The sequence below is a fragment of the Homalodisca vitripennis genome, chromosome 1 (assembly GCF_021130785.1).
Source record: "Homalodisca vitripennis isolate AUS2020 chromosome 1, UT_GWSS_2.1, whole genome shotgun sequence".
NCBI lineage: Eukaryota > Metazoa > Arthropoda > Insecta > Hemiptera > Cicadellidae > Homalodisca > Homalodisca vitripennis.
In genome coordinates, this window is record NC_060207.1 from 193,701,216 (window position 1) to 193,715,039 (window position 13,824).

At 32.4% G+C, this 13,824-nt stretch overlaps 1 protein-coding gene across 1 annotated transcript in view; it reads left to right on the forward strand.

Moving 5' to 3' along the window:
- The first annotated feature begins 8,897 nt into the window (after positions 1–8,897).
- LOC124352971 (thyrotropin receptor-like) overlaps positions 8,898–13,824 on the forward strand; it is a 37,670-nt gene continuing 32,743 nt past the window's right edge. The window contains 2 exon segments of the mRNA XM_046802731.1: positions 8,898–8,966; positions 12,421–12,495. Coding sequence (XP_046658687.1) covers positions 8,911–8,966; positions 12,421–12,495 — 131 coding nt within the window. The 5' untranslated portion in view covers positions 8,898–8,910.

The following is a 13,824-nucleotide window of genomic DNA, read 5'->3' on the forward strand; positions in this document are numbered from 1 at the left end:
AGGGGTATTAGAAAAATAAGGTTCCCATGATTTTTAAAAATAGACAGCTCTATATTTCTACCCAGTGTTATACATCAATTTAAAACTTAAAAGTTAAGCTATTTTTCTACATAATCACCGTTTCTGTCCAAACACTTTTGTAGACGATGCTCTAACTTTTTTATCCTCATGTTGTACAATTCTGCCGCCAATCCTTTGAGGAATCGAGTAACCTCTTTCTTGACTTCATCATCGGTACTGAAGCGTTGGCCACCCAAGTGTTCCTTTAATTTTAGGAATAAGTGATAATCACTTGGGGCTATGTCTGGGCTGTAGGGGGGATGGCCGATATTCAACCAATATTGTCTCAACTTTTTCAACAACTCCATTTGAAACTGAAGGCCGTCCACGTCGGATTTCATCGTGAATTTCCATGCGGCCTTCACTTGAATTCTCTACACCATTTCCCGAACGTGTTGAACAGATATGCAATTTTCCCCATAAACTTCGATTAACTGACGATGAATTTCAATAGGTGAAATCTGTTTTGCATTTAAAAAACGTATCACAGCACGAATTTCGCATCTGGCGGTAACAACGATAGGGAGCTCCATCTTCGAAAGCAGTTAGGCCGGCACTGTTGGACGTAGCGAGGCGCGAGTGGTATGGATAGAGAGAGGGACAACTGATGAGTAAGACAGTGTTGCCAGATTTCTCCCAAAAATATTGCATTCTGTCTTTGCGGCATAGGGAACCTTATTTTTCTAATACCCCTCGTATAAAACAATACAGGATTTTAAAAAATAAACATAAACTGATTTGTGGATGTCAATAAGGATGGAGACTGAAAAACCAGTGGAATTTCAGCCCCAGAAATGATAATCAATTCCAGACAACAAGGGTCCTTGAACATCTTCAATGAACTTTTTGGTTATATTTTTGGGTTAGTTATTAGATTGTATTTTTACAAATGTTTCATTTGTTCTCTTACTCATTTTCCGCAGCAAATGTGTTAAGTTCAGCTTAGTCTTCAGTCAAAGTCGAATCTCAAACTTTCCACAAAAGATTTGGAACCGAGCATCTTGGTGAGATTTGACAAATCGTATCTACCGAGATTCATGGATTACTGAATTGAGTTATTTTCATGTCATACTACTTCCAAAAAAGTTTGGTAGTCAATAACGTTGAAAAAGATAATATCCTTTCAGATTTGCTGAGGTCGACTGTCTCCCTCCTCCTATAATCTGTATAACACTCCCAATAAATGGGATACACAGCAAGTACCACTAAAATCATGATTAAATACTGTATTCAAAAGTAATTAGTAGTTTCAGGCTCCAAATTACGCTGTGCTGTATTCAATTTCATATACCATAATACAATAATTATTAAGTTTTCATGATACTTGTTGTCAATAAATATTAAGACGGATGAACTGTAAATCCAGTGTTTTGCTGCAGAGAATTAAACAAACCTTTAACTTGTATAATAAACATACATTTGAATCTGTAATGCAATCAACTATATTGGTGATATGAACTGGAAAATTGCTTTGTTCAGAAGCTAAATTACAAGACATTATTCACAAATATTAAAAAAAATGGTAGAATGGTTTGTTTGGTGATAATTTTATTCCCAATCATACATAGGCTAGAAATTATAAAAATGGTGAATTATTTTTTGAAATTCAGGAAGATCATTTGAGATTAAAAAATTATGGATTTGACCATTTTAGCTATATAATTTATAGATTTCCAAACACAATTAAAATATAATATTTATTATTGTTTACAGATTAATGAATAATTTCATCATTAATATTTTAACAGCTAAGTTTTCCGGTTCAGACCGGGTATGTGAATAATGTAATAAAATGTGTACCCAATGTTTTACACACACTGTGAACAGGAAAACCTATATGTTGGTTACGAAGTTACAGTACAAACCTAAGAATTAATATTTTAAAATGTTCTACAAAGGTAAATCTGTGCTATTAGCACCAAAAAATTATAAAAGAAGCACAAACCCGTAAAATCAAAACAAGAAAAAGAATGATGGTAATTAATAACAATAGACGGTGGTAATATTTAACAAAACATACAATTTACAACATTGAGATTAACTAAAAAAACAGTCCAGTTCATCATTGATCACATAATAATATTACTCATTTATAAAAACTTGAAACACAGCCATTAATTCCTTATTATTTATATGATGAAAGTACAATTCAAGCATCAAGTAAGGTCTTTTATTTATGTAGCAATAGTTTGTGTTACATAATCTTACATGTTTTACAAATGGTTAATGTGTTTACTGACTCAAGTGTGAAACTTGCCTTACTCATGATCAGAAATACACACAGTATCTCCTAATTGTATAGAGTTTAGTATGGTGCTCTTTATGATTTACATAATACTTGACAAAATTCAATACTTCTTATTATAACACATCAATATTTAAGCTAAAACAAATTATTAGTAGACTTACTTATTCAGAGATTCCCCCCCCCCCCACCCCCCCCCCCCCCCACCCCCCCCCCCCCCCACCCCCCCCCCCCCCCACCCCCCCCCCCCCCCACCCCCCCCCCCCCCCACCCCCCCAAGTTATAGTTCAGGAGCTGTGACTGCGACAACCGCACCTCCGGGAACCACCACCAGTTCGTGAAATCAAGCTCTTCAAAAAGTCTGTTTTACTTCTTTAATTTCAATAAGAAGTTTGGTTTTAGAAAGTACATTTCCTATACAAAAACATGTTTTGCTTATTAATTTCATTACATTTCTTTTTCTATTCACCCGAGACTTTAATTTTATTATGGATTCAATTTGTTTTGTCAAACAGAAATGTGTTATATTTGTGTTTTAAAAGGAACTGAGACATTTGATTAATTGTAAACTATTTCCTAATTTATATCTCTCATTGTGTTTAGCAGCTTATTAAGGTCTAGTTTATCGGTACAAGCAACTATATCATTCATCATTAAAATGATTAGCTGAATAATCATGAAACGTATTTATTCCAACAGAGTCGATAACTAAATATACTCCAGTCATCATATCCAAGTGGAGTATATCAGCCAAGATAACATCATCATTATCAATGGGGCTACAAGCCAGATAAAGTCAGCTACATAAATAACTACTCCACCTGCAAGCTTCTGCTTTCATTATGTCCAAGTGGAGTATATCAGCCGAGATAACATCATCATTATCAATGTGGCAACAAGCCAGATAAAGTCAGCTACATAAATAACTACTCCATCTGCAAGCTTTTGCTTTCATTATATCCAAGTGGAGTATATCAGCCGAGATAACATCATTATTATCAATGTGTGTACTAGCCAGATAAAGTCAGCTACATAAATAACTACTCCACCTGCAAGCTTCTGCTTTCATTATATCCAAGTGGAGTATATCAGCCGAGATAACATCATCATTATCAATGTGGCAACAAGCCAGATAAAGTCAGCTACATAAATAACTACTCCACCTGCAAGCTTCTGCTTTCATTATATCCAAGTGGAGTATATCAGCCGAGATAACATCATTATTATCAATGTGTGTACTAGCCAGATAAAGTCAGCTACATAAATAACTACTCCACCTGCAAGCTTCTGCTTTCATTATATCCAAGTGGAGTATATCAGCCGAGATAACATCATCATTATCAATGTGGCTACTAGCCAGATAAAGTCAGCTACATAAATAACTACTCCACCTGCAATCTTCTGCTTTCATTATATCCAAGTGGAGTATATCAGCCGAGATAACATCATCATTATCAATGTGGCTACTAGCCAGATAAAGTCAGCTACATAAATAACTACTCCATCTGCAAGCTTCTGCTTGTTACATTTAGAAAACATGTAAAGTCTAGTATCCCATATTAATCTGCTCCTTCTTCATCTACCCAAATTTAACTCAAGACAAGTACATCTGGACTTCTTGTCAATTCCTGTAGTTTTAGTAAAAGTATGCCATTGTTTTCCTTAGGCTCCAGATATTTTGCTGGATAATAATTAAATCTTTTAGGCAATCTTTGAAAACATTGTTACTAAGAAACTTTAACGGTTAAAAAGACATTTAGAACACAATAATACAATGCAGTTACTAAGGCACCATTCAACCAATATTTTACCTTCGTATAAATATTTTAATTAAATAAAATTTTTCCAACATTTTTAATTCATTCTGATGGAGGTATTTGTGTTAAGTGCAGCATTTTCATTTCCACTTGTTCCACTGTAGTTAGAGCTATCGCTTTGGAGCCTTCCTCCACACAAATAACACCGTTCTTCACATAAACAAATTGCATAAAGTTCCTCTTCAAAGCTCTTGCTGTGTTGAAAACATGGTGCCTCGCTGCTGTTAGGCTTTCATTCGTGTAAACCACATCCGCTAATCCTAACCATTCCTAAATCTGTATTATAATTTTTTTAAATTTTTTTTTTTACATTTATATTTACGTAAGAGTTCCTCTTTAATGTTTCTTCTTGTAAAACTAACAATAATATATCTTGATCTCCGACCACTTTCACCTCTTGGGCTACAATTTCATCTACAAGTATTCTTAAGCTGGTCTTAACCTTATCTGTTTCAATTAATTTTTCGTTCTTTTCCTCAGCTACTCCACTTATTTCTAAGCAACTTGATCTTGAGTACTGCTTTATGTGAGCAATCTGTTTTCCAACTCTTTTCTAACATATTTTCTTTTCATATTTTCAAAACTTGTTTCATACTGTAACAGACATTTGATTAAGTGAATCTCATACATATCAACTAATTTGTTGAAAGTTTCGATTCGAGTTTCACAATTTGGTCCCTTGATTCTTCTCGCATTTTTTCAATGTTTACCTTCTCTTTTGCCAGTTTGGTTTCAACTCTCATGCTTTCTCTTCTGAATCTCTTTTATAAATCACAAAGCCATATTCATTTATATTTTTCAAAGTATTCTACATCATCCTTTGACCTCTAGTCACATGAACCATGACAAAACAATTCACAATAATGACACGTAATCGTTGTCTGGTCGTAATGACTTTTCAACATATATAGGCTACAACTACCATACATTTTGATTAATAAAGACGAAAATGAAACAATTTGCTGGGGGAACAAAACAGTACTCAATATTGTGTCTATATATTGAGTAGTGCGTTCTTTTCTAAAATACAAAAGTCCCAAATGCGTAAAAAACGTTTCGAGAGGCACTCTGCATATAAATATATATATATATATATTAAAAAATTTATATATATATATATTTAAAATATAAATATATATATATATAAACGTGGATTGTGTTTGATAAAAACAATTTCTATTTCAATTTATATATTTCAAAGTATACATTAAATAGTGCTTTGTATAACTAAAAGATGTTCCAACTTCAACCATAATAGGTAATTGATTTGTAATCGTATAAGTGTAGAAATACTTTCAATATTAAAATTAAGGTGACAATTTTATGGACCAGTGACTATTTTCAAATAAAATGTTATTTGAGATAAAACGTAAATTTAAAATTTTCTATTGAAAATGTATATACAACAATACCAATGTCTACTATTGGGATGTCTCACATACTTCTTTTCTAAATCAAATCTAAAAAATAACTACTACTACTAAGTTAATAGTTAAACCCAACGGATAGGCCTTAAAAATATTTAAATCCATTAAAGTGCACTTGGCGAATGCAAAAGTGAAAATGGAAAAATATAAGTTTATTAACTCATTCATCAATTGAATTCTAAAACTCGCGTTATATGGGAACCGGCATGTTTTAAGAAATCATGGTGCATCAGTCTGTGCAAACCCTCTCCTAGTGTCAAAAAATAAAACAATGAAAACAGCAAACATGGAACCCTCAAAGAATTAAAAATACAATGGAACAATATTTTTTGGCATAATTAGAAATATCTTTTAGCTTGGTTACTCTTTACAAACCATAAAATTCTCTAATATGAATATTCACAAGTAGGTTAAAACATTTGGGAGGTGTTGCATTGTTCTCAAACAAGGCACAAATAAGGAAAATTCACTTGTTCACTGATGTAGAAAGCTGTGCTTTGAAGTACCTGGCTTCAATCTGATACGACATAGTAATTAAAAGATAATAGGTTTCGCGTTGTATCTTACACCAGTGAACGGCCTTGATGATTATTAGGATTGTTAAGAATAAAAGAACAACATATATATATGGTACGAATTTTGTCTGACTCCTTGTGGGCCGTCCCCAAAGGGATTATCTGGTCGGTAATTGGGCAGATATGTGCGTTACTATCACCAGTAAGCACGTGTGAACTTTGGTATGTTTTTAAATTGTGGTTTAAAAATTAAAAAAGAGGTTCCAGACTTAATTGACACCCTTTATATATGTGTGTGTGCGCGCGCGCGCGCGCGTGTGTGTTTAAGCATGTACGCACGTACGTACGCGCGCGCGCGCGTGTGTATTGGTATTGTTCTTACAAGTTTATTGTTACTGGCTCCATTATTAGCAAATTAATTTTAAAGATGGAATATAATGCATTACATCTTAAAATGCCGTACGAACGATGGTTTTGAGTTTGTTTAAAAATTTATTTATTCTGATATTTTCTCGCTACTATCACGGGTACCCATAATACTAATGTAAAAATGTTTGCTACAGCTCAGTTAATAATATAGTGATTAATGTACCAGTTATGCCAGTTTATAATGATCGCCATTACTTTGCAGAGAGCGCAGAACATCTTGAGTCCAAGATTCCGATCCGAAGAAAGCAGAACACTGCTTACGCTTATATGGGATTTTTAACTTGATCACTTAAAAAAATTAAGACGATACACAAGAAACAAAAATTGGGATTATTTTGCAATTTGAGACATTAATTTTTATTTATTTTCATCAAATCTATACGCTCAATCTACAACTATGTTTTGGTAGCTGTAGCCTCCCTTTCAGAAAGCTTATCTTAAACCACACTCCGATGATTTTATGTGGTCTGGAAGAAAATTCTTTGTTGTTCAATCGGCAAAAAGATAGCAATATCAGTGACAAGGAATCAGGAATGCGGGTACTTCATATTCTTTTATCGTCACTGATACCATTGTTGGTGAAAATAAAGATAATACAGTAAGGTAACCGACCAAAGGTTTTACCACCTTCATGGAATTGTTTAAAATACAGAAATCCACATATTAGGAGTGCTTTTTACAGATAAAATCGTATGCCATATCGTACTAAGCCTGACTTTTATTTGTCATACAAGTACTTTAAACAAGTTTTAAAATATAAATTGTATTGTAAAAATTACCTACTACTATCGAACTCGAAGTTGCCTATGTAGAAATGAAACCTCACGCAAAATGTCGAATAACGTGGGAATATAAAGATATACACACAAACTTAAATGAAATTTTTTTCAGTCTCTCAAGTTATAAGCCTTAAAACCCTTTAACGGGTTTGTGTTTGTGCCTAAAATATGTTGTTTTGCAGAATTGTTCTTTTTGCTTTTTTAATTTGAGGTTTTTATAGTTTGATATATACTTTTTATATAATTAGTATATTTTTAAAATTGGTTTTAGTTTTTATGTATGGTCCATTATCATTTTCACTATCCGTTACCTTATCATCAACACTCAAACTAAGCTAATCGTCTGTTTGTGCGTCAGATATTTCATGGTACAATAAACACTACAAATAAAACAATAAAACACTCCAGGACGGGTGACACGGAACAACACGCAGCAGCTGTCAGCACTGTGCGACTGCAGCAAGCTGACCAAGGTGCAAACACTTACGAGATTGGATCAAGGAAGTGCTGACATGATGTAGGAAACGCCAGAACTACTTACGCGACGCGTGGCTGTCATTAAAATGTTTATTGCACAATATCACCTCAGAAAATAGAATAAAACATGACAATTATAAAGCTGCGTAATATTACGTCAGTAACACAATTTTACACAATTGCTATGAACGTAATATTACGTCAAAAACTCCTGCAGGAGCGCTTAGCTAATAACACTCGTATTTTACCTTTTGTTGTTTGTTTAACAAGGCCTTCGCTTTTTATAAAAAAATATAATTTAAAATTTTGAGGGTTGTATTAAGATTTTCAAATACCATATGATGGAAAATGTAGCTTCAAACAAATGCAGTTTCTTTAAAAAAACAATTCACTATTCGGAAATATCTTCACATTTTGAGGAGAAAATCCCCATTAAAAGCGTGTTGTAATTCATCATATTTACACAGAGATATAAAATAAATGAAAAGAAAGTTCGAATTTGTTGAACGTTATATTTGGAAAATGAGCCGTGAAAGGCCATCAAAAGCGAACATAAGTTATTGATAGTTGATCTCTCATATGGCACTGTATACATAGTAATATTACTCAACCAGTGAAATTAGACTCTGCTGAGGTAATCATCCTATTCATACTCCATAAATTATCTGCAATACTAGCAATATTAATGTGCGCTGTGGTGGTGGATAGTGAATATTTAATTAGTACACGTATCAGTTTCTAGTTTCTCGGTGAAATCTAATAACCGTAATAATGCTTGGTGAATTGGAATGCAATTAATAGATTAGCTTAGCAAAACCAGAAAAATTATAATATAAGTTCTTTTTCAAACTTACTATCCTTACTTTTAAAACTGTGCAACAAGTATAAAATTAGAAACTCCACAAAATAGGTTTTATCTATTCGTTAATTTGTAAAATTTACTTAAGAAGGATTAATATCCACATTCAATTACATTTTAAATTTATTTGAAAATATTTAGATCCCCTATTTTTCCTAGCTTAGCTTCCATACTGTTGCCTAATATTTATATTTGCATGTACTACATTTAAAAATAGCAACAATTAAATCTTTCACGCAACTTGCAGCTACTACAGTAATTCAATGTGAATGTTTTGTTTCAGTTCGATATCATTGAAAGACATGGAAGAGATCAACGCGAACGCGTTTGTTCCATACAGTGATACCTTGCAAGAGCTGTAAGTTTTGTTATCATTTTAAATAAATAAAGTAGCCTTTTTTACTCACATATATTTTGATTTGTAATCATTTATTGTGATAGTATCTAATCGTCATTGTAAGGCCAGAAACTGTTTGCAATGTATATACACACAACCTGGGTTTTTTTGAAATCGACACAACATTTTCTCTAAGAAAGAAACCTATCGTCAACTACGCTAGTTTTGATGGAGGTCGAAATGGCAGGGTATCAAAATTGTTTAAACTATGCAATTAACTTTTTTCTCATATACAATCTTTAGTCAGTACGACCCAGTACAAACCAATCCATGGATAACTAATTACATATTAAGTGCGTGACAGCTAACCATGTACAAACCATTACAGTGGGGAAATTTCTGTCTCCTTAATCTAGTTGTAGTCAATGGCGTAGTTTAGCGGGTACAACGGTTATCGCCAGATAACCGGATCAAGCAACATCGAGCGTGGCTACTGCTTGGATGGGTGACCGCTGAGCAGTCCTGTCATTGCAAGCAACCCGCCTGCCCGGCCGTTGATGGTTCGGAGTCACCTTTAAGCTGTTGTTTCTCACGTTAAGTGTTCGAGAGGGCTAACTTCGCCTCGTAAAATAAGACATTTAATTTACTTTGTCTGGCGGTTGGTGGTATAAATATTATTGATGTCTGGTGGTCAGTTTTGTGCTGAAAACATATAATCTGAAATATTATTGTTTCATATGTTTAACAATTTCGATACCTTTCCATTCCAGCCTCCTCCAAAACTATCGTAACTGTCTTAAAAAATGTTAATTTAATTCTTACAAAAGGGTCTCTATTGTTTACAAAGAAATCCAGGTTGTGTACTTATTTCTTATATTTTATTGTGTAAAAGTGGTTCTCGGTTTAGGAGCCGAGTGTAGAGCCTGTTAAAAGTCATTTATGTGTTTTATAGTAACAGCCGGTTAGATAACTCAATTAAATTGTGCGTTTTTATCTATTTTTAGTTATTTTAGTATTTTTATTGCTGTATTCGGCTAGCATGAAAAAGGGTACGTGGCTGGTAAAATAAAAAATGAGGCTGAGGAAATTTATCCTCCATTATCCCCTGAAAGTGCTAGATTAGTAAACCTTAATTGAAAACTAGTAGGTACTAAAACTATTGTTTTAGTGTTTGGAATATATAAGGGTATATAGTGCATATTAAACATTAACATGAACTTTAAAAACTTAGCATCTATTAAACTATTAACTTTAGAAAACTAAGTAGCCTGACTTTATTTGTAAAAGATTTTATGAAGAAAAGCAATTTTTAAAAAGCTTAGGATTTTTAATAAACTTTGCGAAGATATAAAATGTAAACTTAAGTTTACAAACGCGATATCTAAGAGTTTGTGAAGAGATGTCGTAGTGGAGAGCTAAATGGTAGTTGTCTCTACTGGTCTACATGGTAGTAGTCGATGATAAAATTTAGCTTTATAATATTAATTTTTACAACAAAAAACCCACAAACAGACAGGACAGTAATTAAAAATATTGAGAAATATGAGCATATAAGAATCCAAACATATTTATACTTTTTTACAAACTGTTAAGTTTATTACTATATAAAATGTGTTGCAACGAAGAAAAAGAGCCAGAGTATATAATATATAGTAGAGTGTCGTTCAAACAAGTTTTATGAAACCGAAATAATTGAGTGAGGTAATATTTAGTCAGGGATAAAACACAAAATCATCAATGTTATAGGAAAACGCTGTTGAGCAAGTATTGCGCTTGCAGATCCATTTCATTATATTGGAAGAGCGATGACCTTTCTTTTACGCTGCGTTTATTGTATGGTCGTTAGTTATTTAAATACAAAATTACTTAGTTTTCTTACAATTGATTTCCTTAAAAGGTTGATTAATTGATGTAATTTAATCTATACCAATACATAGCTTTATAGAAGTACCTTTAATGTGTACTTGAAGTTGTCATATAATTTTGTAGATTAGATACATTTTCTAAACTCACACTAAGCACGTATCATATCAATATAATAATTGTCATACGCAAACAACTTAGACATACAATTAGACAAATAAAGATATAGCCACGTGTTAAAAAAAGTACGTGGCAATAAGTGCACTTGTCAACTTTATTCTTATTACACTTCACTTTATGATTTCAATTGTTTGCACCTTCATTGGTGAGTTTGAATTTGTCCTAAAGGGCGAAATTGATTTCTTATACAAAAAAATGTTTTATATATAAATATATACACACACAAATATGTGTGTGTGTGTGTGTGTGTGTGCGTGCGTGCGTGAGTGAGTGAGTGAGTGAGTGCGTGCGTGCGTGCGTGAGTGAGTGTGTGTGTGTGTGCGTGCGTGTGTGTGTGTGTGTGTGTGTGTGTGTGTGTGTGTGTGTGTGTGTGTGTGTGTGTGTGTGTGTGTGTGTGTGTGTGTGTGATGTTGAAATACTCTGAAGGAAAATGAGATCTATTTTAGAGTAATTTGTATACGGACACAAAATGTATCATTTATATACATGTATATAAAATAAATGTATTAAATATAATAATACGTAATGTAATATATATGATATAAATGATAATATACAGTATAAGTGACACATTTTGTGTCCGTATAAAAGTTACTCTAAAATAGATCTCATTTTTCTTTAGAGTATTTCGATATGATAGCTGAATAAAATATAAATAAACGATATTACATAATAATATTTCGAGTTTGTATTGTTCTGGTATGTGAGGACCATATATGAGTACTTTACGAGTGCAATTAGATCTAATTTTAGATGGAATGAAGGCGTAATCCAATGAGAAGGAATTTACAAGCGAGACCCTCCTTACTAATTCTAATTGCACCCGGGAGACAACCCCTGGAATAACAACTATGGTGGCTAAGACGAGCCCTAGCTGGTTTAATTCCAGTGCACCTTGGTATGCATTTGCCCTTTGCAACCCTAAGGTAACCCGAGCTTAAAGATATTAACAAACCGACTCTTTAAATTATTGATCCTTTATATTTCTATTTGTTAAATATATACGGCGTTTTCATTTATCTGTACTTTTAATATATCTGTGCATATATAAGAAACTAAAAAAAATTTCCTAAAAGCTTTTTTCACCCTTTATAGTCTGATTCATGTGTCATAATAATTTGATGACCGTTTCATCTAATATTTTATGACTGTACGCCATTTCTCTATTCAATCCCGTTACTTCAGAAGTGGTTCAGATAAAATTTGTTTCAAAAATTTCTTTATAATTTTGATTGTATTTCCATCTTTAAAGATTTCGCAGGAATATGTCAGTACTTATGCACATCCTCTAACAAAAAATGACTATTTAACATCTGTGAATATTTCAGTAATGTTCAAGTCATCTCTAGATTACCCATCCTAAACTAAACTTCACCATATTTATTTGAATCTCAATTTTGAAATGACGAATTTAATAAGTTTGTTCCAACAGATACATAACTCAGATGAGCAGTCTCAAGAGTCTGAACAAAGACGTCTTCCGACATCTGCCGCACATCCAGACTGTGTGAGTAACCATTATTGACATCTCAAGTGGCATTGTGACGCGAAGTGGACTGTTTTAGCCATATGATTGGTTTTAAGCATTTATCAAATTAATTTCAAATCAATGTCACAGTTTTTAAAATCTAATATATTTTTAATTCATATCAATTAAAGTTTTGCTAAAACAATTTCAGTAAAAAAGCGTTATAATAATATAGCAACGTAAGATTTAAGGTTAATTTACAAACAATATTCTCTGACTTCAATTATGTAAGATAAATTCATACTTTTTTTACATTTTTACATACAAAATGTTATTTATATGATTTTACTTGTTATTAGAACCCCCTTTTTTTATTTTTTAGTTTACAATGGTTTATATATTTTGGGTTTGATTGATTTAGGTCATAATGAAAAGTCACCAAACACATTTTTAAGATTGAATAGCTTTTGTTATTTCTAAACTGACTTGACTGCAGTACGATTTTTCTCTAGGTTTTCTCTTAACTTTAATTTAGAATAATAAATGTTTGTCAATTTAATGCAATCTGCACAATAGAGTGTTTCAATATTTACTTTTGCATTATTTTATACCCTCTCAGAAAGTACCTATGACATTAAAAGTGAAGTTCATTATTGATGATTTCACAACTGATATCAAAACAGGATTACGTTAACTTTCATCGTTCTGTGTTACAACGTAATCACAAAAACTATTTTTGTAACACAGAATTATTGCAAATATTCCCAGTTCTAACTAAGAATATTTAACTAGTAATAATATGAGTTATCTAGTTTCAAAACCAGATCGATACCCTTTTTAGATTTTAAGGTTACCATGCTTACTGCTGTTTAGGATTAATATATTCATGATTAAAGACTAAAATATTTAAAACCTCATAAATTTCCTTCATTTTAATGTTGGGTAAAAGTATGGGTTGGTTGCAAACACTGATAGTTATAGATATCAGTTTCAAACGCAGAAATATCGTGTTTATTAGTATTTATCCCGCAAGGTTGTTGCTTGAGCAGTAACTGTAACTGCAAGTGCATGTAATTCACATGGAACCATAATTCTATTATCAGAAAAATTATCATCGTGAAGAAGTCTCTCTGTTTGTTCTCCAAAAACATGTTATATAGATAAAAAATCTTTATTGTTTGACGTATTGTACATACAAATTATTTCGTAATTTGAAACAATGTAATGATTAGTTTGAATTCATTGAACAATAAATACACAATTTACTTTGTGAATATATTTTTTCCCTATTAGTTCCTAATAAAATCTAACTAGCTCATTATTACTACTGTTTTGCCTCACATAGACTTTGCAAAACACTTCTTTTCA